Source organism: Bactrocera latifrons, unplaced genomic scaffold (assembly GCF_001853355.1).
Source record: "Bactrocera latifrons isolate USDA-ARS-PBARC rearing strain unplaced genomic scaffold, ASM185335v1 scaffold_61, whole genome shotgun sequence".
In the NCBI taxonomy this organism is placed as follows: domain Eukaryota; kingdom Metazoa; phylum Arthropoda; class Insecta; order Diptera; family Tephritidae; genus Bactrocera; species Bactrocera latifrons.
This window is the reverse complement of record NW_017537279.1, coordinates 1151525-1171651: the sequence shown is the minus strand read 5'-3', so window position 1 is coordinate 1171651 and position 20127 is coordinate 1151525. Positions and strand designations below refer to the sequence as shown.

General features: G+C 39.1%; 1 protein-coding gene across 1 annotated transcript in view; it reads right to left on the bottom strand.

Annotated features, from left to right (window-relative positions):
• LOC108975079 (sodium channel protein Nach) overlaps positions 1–6242 on the bottom strand; it is a 39400-nt gene extending 33158 nt beyond the window's left edge. Inside the window, exon 1 of the mRNA XM_018943349.1 lies at positions 5533–6242. Within this exon, the coding sequence (XP_018798894.1) occupies positions 5533–6242 (710 nt within the window). The remainder of the gene's footprint in view (positions 1–5532) is intronic.
• Between the last annotated feature and the right edge of the window lie 13885 nt (positions 6243–20127).

Sequence of the window (20127 nt, the reverse complement as noted above, 5' to 3'; positions counted from 1 at the left end):
GGCCAGAATACTGTCTCGCCACTGTACTCGTTACGTGTAATAAGGCCATAAGTCTTTCCATGATGAAATGCCAAACAATACTGAACACAAAATAACATGACAGCTTGACTCGAGTTACGCGTGAACTGTCAAAGAAAGGCTATTGAAAAAAGTACCTCTACTTGGATCATCCGTTATGGTTAGGTTAGGTTAGGTAATCTGGTAGGCCAATAAGCCACGCTTAGACCAGTTTGGTCCTTTGTGAGACCATATGGAATTGAGTTGCAAGGTCCAAGAAGTGTAGACATCGTTTAGGATGTCCTTATGTGATCATCAATTATATCACAATTTTCTGCTGTACGAGTATAATAAAGTTTGGCTTGTTGAGATGACAGCATTATATCATTGGATATAAATCTGGGTACATGCGGTAACGTTGAAATGGTATTTGGAGAAAAAGTAGACAGTCCAGGAACGAAATAAAGTAAGGTTTTTCAGACCATTGAGGGGCTGTGCTTATGCTGTGAAGTACTGAATTTTTGCTTATAAAAAGGGCAAAAGGATGCAAATTTTGTGAGACATAATATTAGAAAAAGGGTAGGAGAGATAGTTATCAATCGGTATTTGTAGTTAAGAAATGATTATTATTATTTGAAAATTAGATAAGTATAATATACTTTAACTAAATATTTCCAAATATTTTATACGCATGTAGCTGAAACGCGACAAGTTACAAAAATTATATCACAAAATTAAGCCTTATTAATTTAGAGCTATACAAGGTACTCTAAGAGCTTAACTATTTCGGACTTAGAAATAGTTGATGCGAAGAGATAAATGTCTAGGATGTGTTATATACGTACATGTAGTACAGAACTACATTGTTTACTTCAGATTCTAGTGAGTGGGTAGCAATGCAGGGATGAAGGTGTGAGTTATGGGTGATCCTTGTGGTAAAGCCCGTGGCGGTAGTTACCACATAAAGGTCGTATAAACTCGAAACAAATCGTTATTTACATATTTACTTGCTCGCATGCTAGTTGTTTTTGTAACACGTAATACACAGGTATTTTATGTCAGCTTAAGTCTCATGTGTTATATGTTTTTGGTTACAAAATGAATGCATTAAAATTCCTGAGGACTTAAGTCAACTATTTGAAAAAGGTTAGAGAGACAGAAAAAAAGTAGGAAAAGGAAATAATTTTTAAGCTATTGTAGAAACATATGCAATATAATATACGATAGTGTCATACATTTAAATGGTATCTTTAATAATAAAGGCTTATGTGGAGCTCTAAATTCTAGAACGTGTGTGGTTTAAGGGGTTATGTACTAAATAAATGGCTCCAGCCTACCTGGTAGTTTTGTGTCTTGAAGAGCGCTAGCTCTACCAGCTTAATGTCTTAAATGTGGAAATAAATTTTTCATTTGCATACTTAAATCCTTCGGATTAATCAGCAATGTATCATTAGCAACCGCATGGCCTTGATGAGAATGCTCGTAAAACCCAAATTACCAAATGTCGTAGAGAACTATTAAAAACAGGTAAATGTGGCACTTAAACTAGCTCTCAAATTACGGACTCGCAAAGCTACAGCATTCCTTTGCAATGTACAGTTACGTGCGTAAAGATAGCAATGTTTAGCACAACTCCGTGAAATTGTAGCGAGACTATTTTGCGATGGAAAGATGCCATGAAAACGAATGCTGGTGGAACTTAGTGAGACCTGTGCTTAAACGGAAAAATATACTCACTAAGATCTGAAACTTGTTTGGTACGGAATTAGTCATTAACTTTGTCGCACATTGAGAGAAAACTAACCATCTTATTATAAAAAGAATCGTATTAAACCACCTTTAGGTTCACAACTAATAAAAAAGTTGTTTCTGTTGACACAATCATAAGCAACGGGGTATAAGCAATAAAAAAGAGCAATAGAGAGAAAGAAGCAAATGAGCTATCTAGAAATCTGACTTAGAACTCAGTTACGCAACAATGTTCTTTCCACAGGTCTGAAGGTTGGGATTGTCCAAAATGTGTTGGTGTCTGTCCCAGTAATGGGGACTACGTTTCCTGTGCAGACAAGCGGTCGTAGTACCAAATTTAAATCCGATTTGATGTAGCGCCACATCGGTTGACTCAGAAACGTTACGAGGACATTGCTCCGTCCGGCAGCCAATAGAGTAACCTATTCCAGTTACTTGGCTGGAGTTGTGGGCTGCGTCCCCGCGATATCGTTTTAATCGACCGCCAAAGTGCACCGGTACTGATAGGACCGTGGGGCGCATTCTCCAAATGGGTACAGACGCAAACACCCGTATCTGGTCACTCTAGCTGGGCTCTAAGCTACCGGGGGCAATCGGTAGGCAGGGTGCGAAATATGTTGCAACGATTAAGCGAAATACGATCACGAGCGGTAAGAGTGGTGGAAGCGGTACAGAAGCTAGCAGATCCGCTGAAGCTCCGGTGACTATGGCCAATCGAGATGGTCTGATAGAACAATGTGTCACTTCGTCATTCTTGGACATGGTGAACAATAAAAAATCCACAGCCGACCCATTACGGGTGTCTTCTTGATCAGCGTCTGTTCACCATGTTAAGTGCGGCTGATAGTACAACGTCACCAGTACACAGCGCGCTGTCTCCGCTGGTAAGATGGAAACTGTGATGTGAGTTTGCTTTGCCCCGTGTTGGATCAGTAAACAGTCACTTCGGTCCTTGGTCCCGGTTAGGCCTCATGGAACCTGGGGTAGGAGCATGGTCTCCGAAGGTATACCCGTTCCTGTTTATTTCGGCCAGCCCCCTACACATGATGACTGCATGGTGAACAACGGAACTCAAAGCCTTGACAGTAGGATTCTAGAAGCGGAACTGTCCAGGAGAATGCCGATCATTAGTGGATTTAGCGTCGAAGTTCACCCCTTTTGACGTGCACCAAGCCAGGTGCGATCTCCAAAACAGGCGCCTCCAGCGGAACCAACGTAACCGATTGGGGATGTTGTGTCTGTGCTAGGGGATTCGATCAAGAGTTTAACAGAAGCAAAGCTACTGCCTCAACGATCGACCAATAACCAGATCCGTGACCTACTTACTTCTGTGAAGAAACTCAAAGCGAGTGTAACTGAGTCAAAGAAAAAGGATAGAATGTCCTCTTGAAGCAAAAATGTCTTTATGATAACAATATGCTATAAACCAATAATATTCTGAGAATATTTTCACTTTTCACGAACACATATTTTTACCTTCAGCTCTTCTCATTAAGAAAGCATTCCTATATTAGAATAAATTTTAAGCAGTGCTATTTTCTTAATCTCAACTGCATGTGTAAGGCCCAAAAATGCGTAACGTATGCTCTTCTTCCAAGATGTCTAAGTGTACTCAAATAAATACCAGTTATCTTATCAGTGGCAAGATGATACTAAATAGCATTTTGTATGTTTATCCTTCAGTGACATTTTTCGTTACTAAATTGCAAGTCAGACAAGCTTAACCCCCTAAATGTATGCCTACTCAGTCGAGACTTGAGTGTAGCTAACAATTTTAATATATTTTGTGTATAAAATTACACACAAAATGTAAGCAAACATCGCTTTTAGAGTCAGTATATTAAAGTATTTTGATTTTTTTTTTTTGCTTCGCTCCGTTTTTCTGCGTGCGTGCCGAGTTTGGCAATAAATCCTTAAAACTGACATGACATGACAAACAGGATTACAGCAAGCGCATGAGATTAAACACGCCGCCTGCCAAGCAAAATAGAAGTATACCTATTGCACTTATCTATGTAGACCCATATCTGCCTAGCGCCTGTGGAAACTAGATACTTTATATATACATCAGCACACATACTTGTCTATGAAAGCTCCCAGAAAGCAAAGTGGCAAGTCTACGCGAGTGGCACGAAACCTATTGTGTGGCAGTGTAGAGCTGGTTTATAACGGATGTAATTAGTGTAAAGTGTGTGGCGTTTCAAGCATAGATATTGTATGCAATTCACCACCCCTGGTGTGGGCTGATGAAATTCGAGTGGAAGTGTAAGCTTCTACTTAAATTCCGAAGCTTGGTTGTGTTAGGAGCGCGCTTGTGCTCCATAGAATTGGATAGTTAATCGTGCAATTGACCACATAAATGATTGTTACGACCATCAACTTTTCTTCTTCTTTACTGGCATAGACACCACTTACGCGATTATAGCCGAGTTATACTTTTCATTGGGAGCGTTTTTCACGTGGTGGGCTTCAAATCCAGCGCACAACCCTGGGGAGAGATGGTTCACCTTTTAAGTCGTGAGTCGCTTGAGCCATAGGTGCATGAATCGTTTCTGATCATTCCCAAGTTTTCTTCACTTGCGTGAACTTCTACACATGACTCCATCCAGATCAGGTTAGACGCCTAGGTAAAATATTAGGTTCAAATAAACAACTCACTACAACAGCTTATAACGCCGCTTCGTCGCGGTACCTAGAACTTCTATAATATGGATCATAAAGACCCCAGAAAATTGAAAAATCGCTTTGAGCTGAGTTTCGGCATATATCCTGTTTCGCCGATGGCATGACTGTTGAGATCTTCGACTGAATCTTTAGCCACCCAGCATGAATACCTGACACTGTCTCGTAAGTTCTCTTACATTTGTAGCAAGATGAAATTTGTCAAAAGCAGATAGTTCAATCGATTCTCTTGGATTTCGCAGTCGCATAGGAGCTGGAAATTTAACAACGCCTGCTAAGTGCACGCAACGTCCGTGGTTCATCTTACGCTGGCAACGAAACTCCTACTCTTTCACTCTCTGATGAGAGCGGGGTACGGATTCGAGTTCATCGGTTTTGTAGCTTTCAGCGATTAGGCTATGTTCAGACACCCAAAAGAGACAAGTGAAGAAGCAGCTTGATGCTATTTCTTGTGAGCACAGAAACTTCTTTACTAACGTTTCTCCTACAGCATCCTCTTTCCGTTCACATATCCATCATCGGGAGGTGTGAGAAGAGAAACAAGTGCTCCAATCGGTATTTGACGTAGACATCCAAGTTTTCACGGCTGCAACTGAGGGAGGAGAGAATTTAAACGCGGTTATCGGTATATGAGTGGAGAAACAGCCACCAGCGATAGTCTCTGTGATGTAGACGTCTAAGTTTTTAGGGTTGCAATTGAAGGAGAAGAGAATTTAATCGTGATCCTCTTTGGGTCTCTTCACATACCTAGCTTTTCTGATACTGAGAGTGGTCTTCACAGCAATCAACTTGCCGACGATATCCACGGGTTCTAAATGAAGCATGATATTAAGTGTTATGGATGGTGCAGTCCGCTATGTACCGCAGATACCAATGAGAGCCACACTTTGGTCACGTTCAAGCAAAAATTGTTCAAAAATATTCAAGTGCACATGCGAACGTTGCATGTTCCAAACGCTTTGACGAGGCATAAGCGCAGAACCTGAATCAATTACGATAACACTCAAAAGAGTGCCATCCAATTAAGCATTCGTTTTGCTGTAGCATGATATCCTGCAAACGTATAATCATTCTACTTACCCGCCCTTTTCCCCGTTCACTTACCGCTCGACTATACTCAGCCCGATTTTCGCCAAATAGATGAAGCCATGTATGGAAGAGCCTTGCAGAAACTCGAAAATGAATGCACGTCCTTTAAGCAAAATGCCAAACTTCGCTGCCTGCGCATTCTCTTCTGCGCGCGAAAGCCGCTTTAGTGGCGCCACCCATTGACGTGGTCGTCGTATGCGTCGTATACTGGAGGCCGTTGAGTGCGACTTAGCTATTGGTATCAAGTGTTGTTGTTGTTGCTTCTGTTGAAGCTTCTCCTCCACCGTTTCCAAATCGCTTGCATAGAAAGTGCCTGGCTCCACTTGTGACACTTGTGTGGACGTAACGGCTTTGACTGATCGTATATCACCACGATACTGCAATTTCGTATAGTGTGGCAGCTTTTGACCTGAGTTGGGCGTAACAAATGCAGCGGCTTGCATTTGTGTACTTGCACCGTCCATAGATTGCCGCCATGGCTGGCTAAAGCCTTGCCACGTTGTCGCTTTCATTGCCTGGGGTTTCAGTAATTCAAATGGGTCGCGTTCAACTGGTATGTACTGTTGTTGTTGCTCTTGTTCGTTGGTCAGTAGTGAAGCTGTTGAGTTGGTCAGCGAGCCGGTGATTGTGCTGGTGCCACGGCTAGAAGAATCCTCGCCTGATTGCATGAAACTCGCATGGTCGTCGTCATTGCCATATAGATTTCCGTAGTGGTTGTCATACATGTTGTTACTGTCGCTGTTGTTGCTCCTTCTACTAATGCTGCCATGTATACTCCCCCGTGAACGAGTCATAGCTGTAATTGCTGGTCTAAAGTGCTTGCTCTGATTTGTACAAAATGACGTGTTCAGGTATTGGAGATGCCTCAAATTAAACTTGAAATAGGTCTTCCAAAGGTCTGAAAGAGTAGAATTGTTTTTGGTTTAAGCAATTGTAATTTCTATTCACCGATGTTCACGGTTACTACATTAATGAGCTTCAAAAGTGCGCTTAGATAGTGTGGTTTACATCTAAAGGGGTAGAGAACTGGTAATAGTCTTTCACGCTACCAGTTAGTCAGCTGTGATCTGTTCATTTTTAAACTTTTTTTGTTGTTATGCAAAGATATAGTGGAAGACGGCAATTCTAGGCGACTCTTAAAGGCCTAAAACAATAGAAATTGTTATATTAATTCTATATTCATTCAAAGGTTTAGGTTAGGTTCGGTTAGATGGCTGATCGAAGATCGCACATGGACTGCTATATGTAGTTCTTTGTGAGGCTATAGCAAGTAAGAAAGAACTCCTATGTTCGAGCTTATAAATTAGAAAAACGATTAGCAGCCAATACAAATTTGTATAGGCTCTTAATTTCAACTCCCGCCAGTTCAGTGTGTCGCGATCTCCCAAAGCCTGCATTGTATAGAAGGGAATTTTGAATTGTTTCCACCTCATCTTTTTCCATGCAGCTGCTGCAAATAGCGTCTGGCAAGATTCCTAACCTTACAGCATGGACGCCAATAGGTCAGTGCGCTAGCCTTACTGAAAGCACATATATCACTAGATCTCCTGCGACCAATCTTGGCCCAACGCTGGCCAAGCTACCGCTAAGTCCAGCTATCTAGTAGTAGAATGCAAGAGGATACGGGAGCACCGCCCCGCTCCCATTCTACCGTTAGTGGTTCTAGAGTGCCTTTCTTTGCTAACTTATCAGCTTTACAATTTTCTTTGATACCGTTATGGCAAGGCACCCATATCAGCCTTATCACAAAGACCCTCGATGCGATTGTTAGCGAGGTTAGGTACTATAAATGAGTTCATCGTATCGTAGTATCGTCGCTTTGCTAATTGAATGAATGGACACTTCTCTCAAGGATGCTGCACTCCGGAGTAGAAGATCTACTGCTACTCTAATGACAGCAACTTCCGGTTTGAAACACTGCAATAGTGAGGAAGTCTGAAGCTAGAGTTGATAGAGAGGTCCTCACAGTAAACCCTTCCACCAGCCTTCCCTCACAAGTGTTGAACCTTCCGTAAAGAGGCTCACTGCCATTCCCCTCCAACGGCCTCTTCCCACTCATAGTTTCTCTTCGGTATATGGGCAGAGAAGGAGCCGTCAGAGTTAGGTTTAGCGACTCCATGATCCAACTGAACCGATATGAAGTCTAAATTTTCCGAGTGTTCAGACACGTGTTCTTTTACGAACCCAGATTCCCTGAGTCGGATAGCAACTTTCGCAGCCATACTTTTTCCATAGTGCCCATGTGCAAGATGGCGTTAAGTGCCATGGTTGGAGTGTATCTTAGTGCACCACACATACTTATGAGCGCCGCCAATTGATAGCTTTCGAGTTTCTTTGCAATTGTTGGGCTTGACTATGGTGTCATAGAGCAAGAGGACTACTTTCGGTGTACACAGCATAGTCATCATATCTTCCTCTCTTTCAAATCGGAAGTCCTTTCTTCTTTTCGCAATTTGGTGCCAATTCGAGATACCAAGTGCAGCCAGGTCCTGCTCCACCCGATCTCTCCAACAGTGGTGTCGTCCTTGTCCCGTCCAAAAGCACTTCTTGGACGTCGGTGATATCAGACTTTATTTTTACGAGCACATGCTGGGCAGCGGCACTTTCCCAATAGGACATTCCAGGTGCATGCCCTTAAATTAATTTCATCTAAACAAGGTCTGTTACCACAGGCTGTTATTTCCTTTTCGTTGGTAGGGTTTTTTACGTGGCGGGGTTCAAACCCATCACACAAATCTAGGGAGGGATAGTTAGCCTTTGCAATTTAGCTCGTCTTGAAATGGATGTTCTTTGACTATCCAGAGTACACATGATCTATGACCGAAAGTCGTGAGCTGCTTGATCCAGTAAAAGAATCGTTTCTGGCCACTTCCAAGTGAATGGCGCTCAGAGAAGTTTCCTCACTTGCGTGCACTTCTACACATTCGACACCATCATCCCTAGTCATCATATAGTTGTTCATAAAAGACAACTAGTTCTTGAAATCTTAATGTGATCTTGTCTCACGAATTGATAGAAAAAAAAACGCATTGAAGTGGAAAATTTATGATTTCGTTGATAGATTTTGGTCACGAAACTCAATTTCAATGGCGATTTCAACCAGTTGCTGCCTGAATAATTTTCAAATATTGCTATTTAATTCCATTGATAATTTCTTTGTGCATATCAACTGCAGCGCCCGAAAGGCATACTGCAAATATAAACTCACAAAAATAATACAGCATTAAATGGTGCGCCCCTTAAGCTCCACAATTTAATTAACACCAAACATTAAACGCGATTGAGAGTGACGGTCTATCAGCAGCAGCTTAATAACCGTCCAATAGCTGCGGACCGCTTGACCATCCATGGGCCATTTAATTGAGAAAATTACACAAACATACATACACACACGTATGCCAGTTGAAAATTGAAGGACAACGAAGCTCCGCGATGGCTGTCGAATTGAAGTGACAGCGCACATGTGATGAGCTCATTTACCTTTGCGTATATAGTCATTAACTGTCGGTGCTTTAGCTGCCACGGATGCTTCCGCTGCTGCTGCACTTAGCATTTATGCACTTTGCCAAGCACATCTGCTTCCTTTTTCCCTTCATTCGTGCTGTTGTTGGCCTTTGAAAACGTTTATTTTTTCATTTGCACACTGGCTTTACTCATACGCTTTTCACTATCAACGGGCGAGTTAATAAAGCTTTTATTATGATGGTCATTGCCAATACAGGTGCATACTCATTTGGTAGTAATGGATGGTAAGGAAAAATGCAAAAAAAAAAAAAAAAACTCGAAATAAATAACATATCGAGAGTTGATACGAAAATACCTTGAAATAAAAGCGAAAATAAATATATTTCCTTAAAAAATACACAGCAAGGAGGATAATGAAAATTGGCTCAGCGCTCAAAGCAAAAGTGTTGGTGAAAAGCAAAACAAAGATAAAGCAGTAATAAAAGTAAAACTAAAAACATTTTCAATTTCCGAACTCTGTCGATATACCTAAAAGAAAGTTTAGAGATGGGTACAAGGACCAAATTTAAGCTTCTCGTTCTTTTAAATGCTTTTAAATAAAGAGAGCTCGACATCTCTCGCGAGTACGTTCATATGAGTTCGGTGGGTACAAAACACGTTTTTGCTCGACTCGTCGCGATAAAGCTGATTTTTTTTTCTTTATTTCAAGAAGAGTATCGTAAACATGTTTCTTTTGACATGCTTGATCATGTGAATTCCGATCCCACATTCATGGAGAACATTATAGCTGCCGATGAGGCATGGGTTTATGAGTTTGACATTGGAATGGAGGGAAAACTATGAGCCGAAACAAAAAAAAAAAAAAAACCAAGCTAAAGTCGCTCAAAAATCAAGGTGTTGCTCATTGTGTGCTCATTGATATTCGTGGTTTAGTGCTTCATGAATTTGTTCTAGAGGGACAGATGGTCTATATAGAGGTATATTTGGTCGTACTGAAGTAGCTGCGTGATAATATCCGACGAAAACAGCCGAAATTGTGAAAGAACAATTGTGAAAGATCAACTCATTTTACACGATTGAAATGCATCACTTCGCGTCACGTTTGTGATAGAATTTGGAGCCAAAAACGAAATGAATACCATCGTATTCTCCAGATTTGGCTCCGTGTGATTTTTTCTTGTTCCAAAACTCGCTGAATGAGCCGAAAGTCATCCCAAAAAGCGGCTTACAAAAAGTATTTCGAGGACTGGAAAAATCAGTGTATTATTATACATCCGGTGAGGATTACTTTGCAGGCGACAAAATAAATATTATTAGCGGTCGCAAAGATCGTATATGGTAGTAATTTTATAAACATTCATGCCTCCGAGTCATTTTTCCTGCAAGGTCATGCGCTGAAATAACACATTTTCATCGTACTTATTCGTATGCTCGGTAATTGTATCTGTGCACTTTTTCATTTGGAGCATCGGTTTTTCTACGACTTCCCCCAATGTGTCTGTATGCACAGGTGTCTCATGCAGTGGTGTGTGCAAGCGATTATTATCCTTAACGTAGTTTACGTGTAAATGCACACACCGACTGTTGCCTCAGCTCATGACCATTTCGTTTACCATTGAGCTTATTTAAATGCAAATTTAAATGAAATTGTAATCAGTTTAAAGTAGGAGGCGAAAGCATGAGGTGAAGCGTGGCAGTGATGAGCACATCATGGCACTGTGGCTTGTTTAGGGTCAAAATTGATGAAATTAAAACTATTTCGTAGTTACTTATTAAATGGCAGTCTGTGAAGGCTTGACTAAATTTCGTATTTCCGAGAGAGAGACAGTGTTTTTAGTGAGAATTATACTTTTTATTTACAACATTTTCAACACATATATGTATTACATTCGGAGTTTATCGCATTAGATCTTTTCGGGAGTGATTTTCTAAAGTCTCAAGCGAAAAAGTCATAGTGTAGATCCTTTCGAACATAGTGCGACGGTAATTGTTGGTTTATTGGAAGGTTATGTTTATAGATTACACTCCCATAAAGTCCGTTTAGCGAAAACATATAAAGTGCCGTAGCTAAGCTAAGATAAAAATCGGACAATAACTTTTCAAGGACAACACGTGGTCTCTAGCGAACATATCAGGGAATTTTTTAGGTTTTGTGTTGAAACTTGGGAAGAATACTTCATTTTTTAATTGAAAATCCTTTGCCTAATTGAAACGTTAAACCATTGTTACATAGATCATGAGATCTATTTAATATGAAGGATTTCTGATACAGTTTTCGGTCATACGTCTCTGCTTTTGCGGATCTCTTCTTGTTCACTTCTTTTTATTAGTAAGTCATTCATTCTTCCTTTTCACAGCTTGGCGCCAATTGCAGATTCCAAGTATAGCCAGGTCGCTTTCTACTTTAACTCTTTCGAACGGAGTGGCGGTCTGCCTCTACCTCTGTTTTTCCCGGCGGGAACTGCGTCACATACTTTCAGAGCTGAAGTATTTTCGTCCATACGGACGACATGACTAAGCCAGCGTAGCCACTGTTTCTTAATTCGCTGAACTATGTCATTGTAAAACTCGTCCAGCTCATCGTTCCATCGAACGGCTTTCTAATGTGCAAAGGACCATAAATATTCCACTGAAGTTTTCTCTAGAAAATCGTTAGGCTGTCTGTTATGATTGCAGCTTTTCGACGTCGATCCTTCCTTCTGGTTATTGACGTGCGTTTTTTGCTGCACGGTTGCGGGTGCGTATCTTTGTAGCAACAAGATAGTGTCCGAGGCAATGCTATGGTCGCGGACCGTACTCAGGTCTGAAATACTGGAGGCGTGTCTTCTGCCTATCACAACAATATTGGTCTGGTTGATTTCTTTTAGATCCAGAGACAGTCTGGTAGCTCGATGTATTTTTCGTTCCGAGTCTCTCTCCCATCACGAATCTCACACCGAGTTAGCGCTCCTTTATATGGCCACTGTAGTAATTGCCACAAGGACCTACTTGCCTCAGTTTTTGTCCTGTCCATCGTATTTCTTGGATGGCGGTGATGTTAGCCCTTAATCTAACGTGGATATTAACCAGCTGAACAGCCTCACTTTTCGAATTGATCCGGACATTTCAGATGCATGCCTAACACGTTTGCAGTAGTCGTCAAGAAGATGGTCTTTCATCCGATGCTGTTTTGGTCCTTTCAAATTCAGCGCACAACTCAGGGGAGTGTGGCACATATTTTCTATATCCTTGATGTTAAAAACGTGAAACCACTCCGTTTAAATGAACTTAAATATAGTGGGAACAACTAAAAGGAGGGTACAAAAATTCTTCTATATTTATATATATTGAAATATCGGACGACTCCGCAATATTTTTAACCCATTGTCTCTGGCCATAGCATTATCTTCAAAATTGCAATTTTTACCGCAGCATATTTGCTCCCTCTTTGCACAAAAGACCCGCTGTACTGTTAAACAATAAAGCTTGCACTACATATCTTCATCAGCGGGCGCCGGTTAAAGCAAAAGCAGTGAGCGGTCGTGGTCAGCAAGGCCTTTGACGACCCACGAACGGGCTAGGCAGTGGCGCAGCGCAACAATGAGCTGCTGGCTGCTGGGCAAACGGACAAATGCAGTAGTAGCCATACACGATTACCATAAGTACTATATACTTATGTATGTACATACAAGTATATAACAGACATAAATCGGCAGGACCATAAATGGATACATTTTCAGTGTTGTCGTTGAGTCGCTTATTTTAAGCCGAAAATCGAACTGAGTTGATATGCTTTTGTGGTGGTTTACTGTGTGACGATACATACATACATTTAATGCTGGCAGCCGAGCGACAGCGCTTACTTTTGCTGAGAATTGTGGTTGGTTGGTCAACGCAGTGTTTGCGTGATTCCGCTTGCTGTTTGCAGCTCAAGGACATGCATTTCATGCGGACCAAATAGTTGCTGCAATATATACATACAAATAATACTAATTTATATGTAAGAATGTGTGTGTGAGTGTGTGCGGCAATAAGAGCTGAGTGAAATGAATGTCCTTGGGAGCCTGAATACATGCTGAGGCGGACTGTGTACATATTAGGCTGGGTCAAAAATCGCATGTTTTATTTTTTGCTTGGTACTCTAAAGAAATTGTTGGAGACACCTCGAAAAGAGGCTTTCCAATTATGAGCGCTTAATTCTCCTCCGCCTTGAATTTGTCTATTTTTTTTTAGAAGCGGTTAGATATGTCCATATATAGCTCCAAATACTTACAACACTATTTCGTTTTTTGTATTTTGTAGGAAATTTAATGATCTTCAAAATGGTTTCATGCGATTATTTTCGTAAACCTGCCCGTTTAAAATATATACGGTTGAAGTATGATTACTTTAGGGCAAACATTGTTTTCGTTAGTACGAAGAGATTGGCAAGCTGCCCGAACGGGGGAATGCTCGATAATTCTACGTATGCGGCGATTAACAGAAGGTTTCAAGACCGGAGCATACTCTTGTGGAACGTCCAGTGGTGATCTAGTGACTGATGCCGAAAGCATACGGAAATTATGGCGGAAAGACATCTCGAGCTTGCTGAATTGCAGCAAAAAACTAACACCTGGAGATAGTGAACCCTATTCCCCAATGGATGACGTTGGAGCAGACGTTTTATTGTTCGACTATAAAGAAGACCGAATAGCAATTACCCGCAAATAGGGCGGCGAAAAACTGATAAGGAGCGTGCTTCAGCTTTTTTGAAGAATATGGTCAGACGAAAGCATGCCCAACGATAAAAATTTAAGTCTGCTTTGCCCAACCCACAAATAGTGAGACCTCACAATCTACGCTTACTACTGTGGAATAAGCCTCCTCTACCTCGCAAATAAACTTCTAATAAGCGTATTCTGTGAAAGATTTATACCCGTCGTCAACAAACTGATTATACCTTAGCAATGTGAATTCATGCCTAGAAAATAACAATAACAACAGATATTCGACATTCGCCCGTCTTGGAAAGACCCGTGAAAAGTGTATCGCCACACCACCTCTTCGTCGATTTTAAAGCTGCTATGACAGCACGAAAAGGAGTTGGCTTTGTGCCGCTACTATCTCTGGTATCTCTGCAAAACCAATACGGCTGTGGAAACTGACGTTTAGCAATACAAAAACCTGTGTCAGGATCGGGAAGTATCTCTTCGAGTCGTTCGAAACAAAACTAGGTTTTGGAGAGAGTCACCTTCTCTATCGTGCGATTTATTCAATCTGCTCCTGAAGAAAATTATTTGAGCTGGAGATCTGAATTGAAAAGCCAACAAGTACTACCTCGGACGGAGTAGGCAATTGAGTAGTAAAGTTCTCTCTCAACGTACAAAGACCAAACTCTACAAGTCCCTAACCATTCCCGTCAACTGTGCTAGGACATGTTTTCCAGATGAAAGAGAACACACTCCAGCTTTGAAGGTTTTCAATTCAGTAGCCTCGGTGAAAGTAGAGAAAAATGAGGAACCCGGAAGAGAAAACGTCAAAAAGACCAGCAGGACCAGAAGGATTTGTCTTCGCTAGCAATCTCCATTTGGCGCCACATTACGAAAAGGAGACACAACTGACGCGTTAACTCGGCTATAACCGCGTAAGGGGTGTCTACGCTAGTAAAGAAGAAGAACTTAGAGCGAATCTTTCTATCCGAAAAAATAAATATCTTCTAGGCGGAGGACTTCTCGATACAATTAAGAGCTTATACTCAACGAATTTGTCAGAGTACATAACAAAAAAATAAAACATTGTTTTTACCCATCCTAATACATATATATATATATATATATATATATATATATACATATATACATATATTACCCATGTATGTACACTCGTGATATCTGCAATATTAAATGACGGGAGACATAAGAAAAAAACACTGCACTTAATTAAATGCAGTGCAACAATATTTTAATATGTCTGTGCAAAATATTTACGAAAATTACAAGATATTGTAAAAACAACAGTAAAAAATGCCTGATATGCCATCTCTTTATCTACTTGCGCTTTATCTTATATACAATTGCATGTATCTGAAATTTAAAGTGAAAATGTTGTACAACAAAGAAAGTAGCAGTTGAAATTGTTGCTTCCTCTCAAAATAAAGTTGCAAAATTCATTAGCTCTATGCGTACGTAGAGATACAGTGGTGTACAGAAGCACATATACACCTATTAATTGCTGAGCTGATGGTTTTGATGTCAGCAAGTGTTGAGTTAAGTTACTTGTGGTTTTAGAAAAATTTCCTGGAATCCCGTGAAATAAAACTTCTACTTATTGCGGAACACTCAAGCCCGCTCCCGAAGAAGAAGGGACACTAGTTAATACAAAAACTGATCGAATGAAACAATCATCATGATCTTATTCGAGAAATAAAGCCTCCACTAAGTTTAGGGATCATCCTATGTGCTGATATATCAACTCACTTTGTAACTTAAGTCCCGCTTCTTTGATATACAGACGCTATTAAAAATGCAGTTGTTTTAGTCAGCTTAGTCCTTCATTTGCAAGTCTTCAAATAATTTATCGTACTTATATTAACGGCAAAAGCTGTTAGCTTCCTTCATCCACAGAAAGCGTTATTTTATGGAGAAAATTATCTTTTCGGCGGATATTGAAGTAAAACGCATTACTGCTGCACCACCGAGCTATATCGCTGCTCTTTATGTGTTATTGTTATTTTAACTTAATGCAGTTGTAATTTCCAGTTTTTTAACTCTTTCCTTTCCGATGTATTATAATTATTTACATATTTATTACTGAAATACACTTTCTGTTGCCATTTGGGTTTTATCGTGGCACTTATAGGTAACTCTTCTACATTTAACTTGTGTGTTCTTGTTGGTTCTGAAGACTGCAGTACGTAAGTTGCTTAAGAAAACACATTTGTCTCGTTCCCTGTGTGTGTCCTAACCATAGCCTTTGTTTTGACAGATCACGCGTGAGTCGTGTCAAGCAGTCATGTTATTTTTATTTCGTATTGTTTGGCATTCATCGTGGAAAGACCTACCCCTGAACAACTTTTACAAATTTACAAATCATTCAAATTTATTACGAAAATTCACGATATTTGCAAAACCAGCATCCATCTTGAGACCCAACATTCATTATTGGATAATATTGAACCGAATAGACTATTTTCAGCACACAGTGAAGAAAATATAGCAGCCGTAGTTGGGAGCGCACCTGTAGAGGGTAGATTCGGCGTCGTCCGCAGCAACTCGAACTGACCGACAAAATACAGCTTGTGCAAGAATTGAAACCACTCGACCGTATTAGGCAACGTCGCTTCACTTTATGGGCTCTTGAAAAGTTCCAAAAAGATCCGACGGTTTCGTTTTTTTGTTGAACGATGAGACCTATTTCTTATTTATTTTTTTAAACAATTATATGTTGTGATTTTTCTTAAAATTTGGATAGAAATTTTATGAAACCTCCATTTTGTACTGTACTGTACGGAACTGTAATTCGGAGTAGCCAAATCTTTAATCGCGTTTTCCTCGTAACGACGTTTAAAGCAGCTGAGGAATATTTCTCCGAAACGGGTAGACCGATTGACTTGAAATTTTAACAGGATACTTTTGTCAGGTAATGATCGAAAGAATAACGTTTTTGATAAAAATTTAGATTTTTAAGCCTCTTTAAAGTGTAAATGTTCATGCAAAAACATATTTTTTTTTTGTTGGGAAGCCGGCATTTTTGACTATTTCTTCAATCATTACCTGTTTTTTGTGGAGGACATTCAGGAGATCTTCTACAGGAAGACGTGAATTCTTAGAATACGTTAAATTCGCTAAATGTTCATATCTTTTATTTATATAGTATGTTCAATAAAAAACCTCTCCAGAAAAAATTGACAAAAAAAAAAAATTCCGAACTTAAAAATTTGATGTAACCCTTTAATACTCCAAGAATTATTAACCCTCACCGTGAGACGCTCATAATGGAACTGGATCGACACAAGCAGTTATGATTTTAAATTTTTTTTCAAATTCCTGTCAAATCAAGTAGAAAAATTATTTAATACTTTCTTTTTGATTTTTATAAAATACTAAAATAGATATTAATAATACAAGTAGTAATTTTATCATGCCTTTGACTATACCGACATAGAGGGTTGTCGCTTTAAGTTCTATCTGTAGACATTTTCTGAATAAATAGATTTATGAAAATAACTAAGAGTTACCTATATTCAAAGAAGCATCGTTCCAAAATATTTTTAATTAGTATAAATGTAATTTCACGCACATAAATACGCATTCAAGAGAATAACGCATGGACCTATAAGACCAGAACTCATAATGACTGAACAAAACTACCTATGGTGTTGAATTATATTCTCATAACTTTGTTGCGACTTTGCGCAATCGAATTCTGCTAAGTTGCTGAACAAAAACTATAACCATGGCTTCTAAAAGAAGACACACACACATTTTATTCCCAGACAAGACCCAGCGAAAGCTTACAAAAACTGTAATATTTCAATATTGGCACTTAACTCTTGAAAGCTGAATGGAACTTTATTATAATTATATTATTTCCATACAGAGGAAGAAAGTAGAGCTTGCATTATTATTATATCTCTTTACATTGCATATTTCTGGCATCATTTAGCAGTGCTTTTTATAATGAAAGCTTACGTGAAATATTTATGTAATTTACTATATATTTTTTATATTATAATAACAGACAATATTTGCCGCTTTGATATGAAAGCCTTTATTAATTCCAATAACGTAGACGACACTTTTAAATCAAAGCTCACATGAAAGCTTAATGGAATTGTATACCTATTAAATATGCTACTTTCATAGCTTTCATTAATTTTATTAATATAATTATAGTACTTAACGTTACTTTTTGAAATGAAAGCTTCATGAAAGCTTCGCGGAATTTAATAGCTTTTTAATATTATATTGCTATACCTAACTTAACATTACCTTTACGCACAAATCAACGGTTTTATTCGTTTTGACACTCTCTGTGAATACAAACACTTCTAGTGCGTTGTACAATGAAACTGATACTGAATTTGTGACACTAATTTTTAAAAGCTCATAAACGTCAACATTTCGGACTTGTGTTCTTTTCAATATATATATATTTTTTTTGATATCCACTTGATATATAGTACGTAGCCGAGAACTTTTGCAGCTGTCACAATAATTACCAACTTGAGTTATTGAAATATTCATAACTCATTGTGTCAAGATCTGCAGATAATCTAAATTAATGTCACGTATGTTGATAGTAAGCGAGGTTAGCAAATGACCAGCCAGAAGAGATTCAGAATATGAAGTAGGTTCATGTGTTTTGTGTATACAAATTTGTGCTTAATTGTATGTATTGCATTGGCAATTTGATATGCACTTTTGTTACACATACAACATTTGGCTTGTGTACTCATTTTAACTCATATACTTCAAGCCTATTGCGTTGTTCACTTGAAAGGATCAAAGTGCGCTCGACCTTGACCATTAGCTTGCCAACTACCATTACTACAAGTATGTATGTACATATGTACTAAAATAATATTTCTTTAAATATTTTGTGAAAATGTAAACGAACATGTAAGTGTACATATAATATGTATGTGTGAGATACAGCGCCATGTATTTTAGTCATACAATTTATCTATATTTGTGGCTTTTACGCTGACAGTGGGTTGGCAACAGCCGTGGCAATAGTGTTAGTGCCGGCTTTCACGCTGAGCACTTGTAACCATTTGCGGCCTTTTCAAGTTGTTTTGCGCGCCTAAAAGCCACAGTCGCTCTGAAAAGCACTTCTGTCGCAAGGATATGCTCGAGCAAAGCCACAAGCAGCAACACTTGATTTCCGGTAGTGGCTTGATGGCGTGGGTAAAAAAGCGAAAGCATTTTGAGTGAACAAGTTTTTTCTGCGGAAAATAAAAAATGATGAAATATAACATAGGCGAAATAAAAAATATTTATTATCTCTGAAATAAATATTCGTCTAGATGTCATGGTCCATACAACTAACTATGGCAGAGCTTAAACGAAATTTTCCGAAAAGTTTTTCGTATTGTGAGATAATCGTTATCGAATTTTGAAGAGGGTTCTTCAGACTATAGAACTGCAGCAAATAACTTTACACGCTACAAAAAATTCTCGAAGCCAACGAGGAGATATTTGACACTACATTATTATGTAGGAACCCTTGCATAGTCCGATTCTCAAGCCATCTACAAAATTTAGTAGGAATATTAGTCAGTTTGATCTACTTCAGATTCTTGACTAATATTATATGAGATAGTTTATACGTAACCTCTCACAAAAAGTTGACATGGAATACAACAGATTTTCGGAATTTCCTCTAAAAACTGTCTTCTTTAAATTAAACTACGTCTTTGTCGTTTACAACTCAATCTTTGTCTGAAACTTTAAACTTATATAACACTACATACTTAACTTTATAATTAGAATCGTCAGCTAATCTTTCTATATACCATATATAGAAGCATATTCTTCATTTGTGCTATACATTGTCTATTGTGTACTAACAGTAAAACCATTGGCGACCCTCTGCTGCCCTGAAGGGGTGCAGCAGTAAAAATTAGCTGCTCCATGGTTCGCGCTGGCGGCGCCGACGCTAAGCAACTGTGGCGTTTTAGTGGCGACAAAACTTTTGCGCCATTTTATAGCTATTTTTACCACTTGCTGTGGGCCAGTTTTTTTACACTTTTATACCCGCCCAACATGTTGCTTTAAAGTATAATAACTTTGTTCACCTAACGGTTTTGTAGCGCTAAAGCGAATTAAGATGTATATCGAGTTGTATGTACATTGTGGCATGATGGAAAGAGAGCTCGACATCTCTCATGAGACTGTTCGAATGATTTTGGTTATTATTTTGGTATAATATGTATGGACAAACGGTCAATGAGGAGTTTTATTTGTCTGTATTGAGGGGTTTGCTTGAGAGCATTCATCGAAAAGTGAAAGAACAATTCATTAGCGGTCCAGCTGAGTTCTGGATCTCGGTTTATTTGTTCTTCTGTTCGTCTATTCAAGCAAGCGAAGACATGAGTAAAAATTGTTGTCTTGTCTTTGTCTTTGTCTTTGTTTTTGTTTTTGTTTTTGTCTTTGTCTTTGTCTTTGTCTTTGTCTTTGTCTTTGT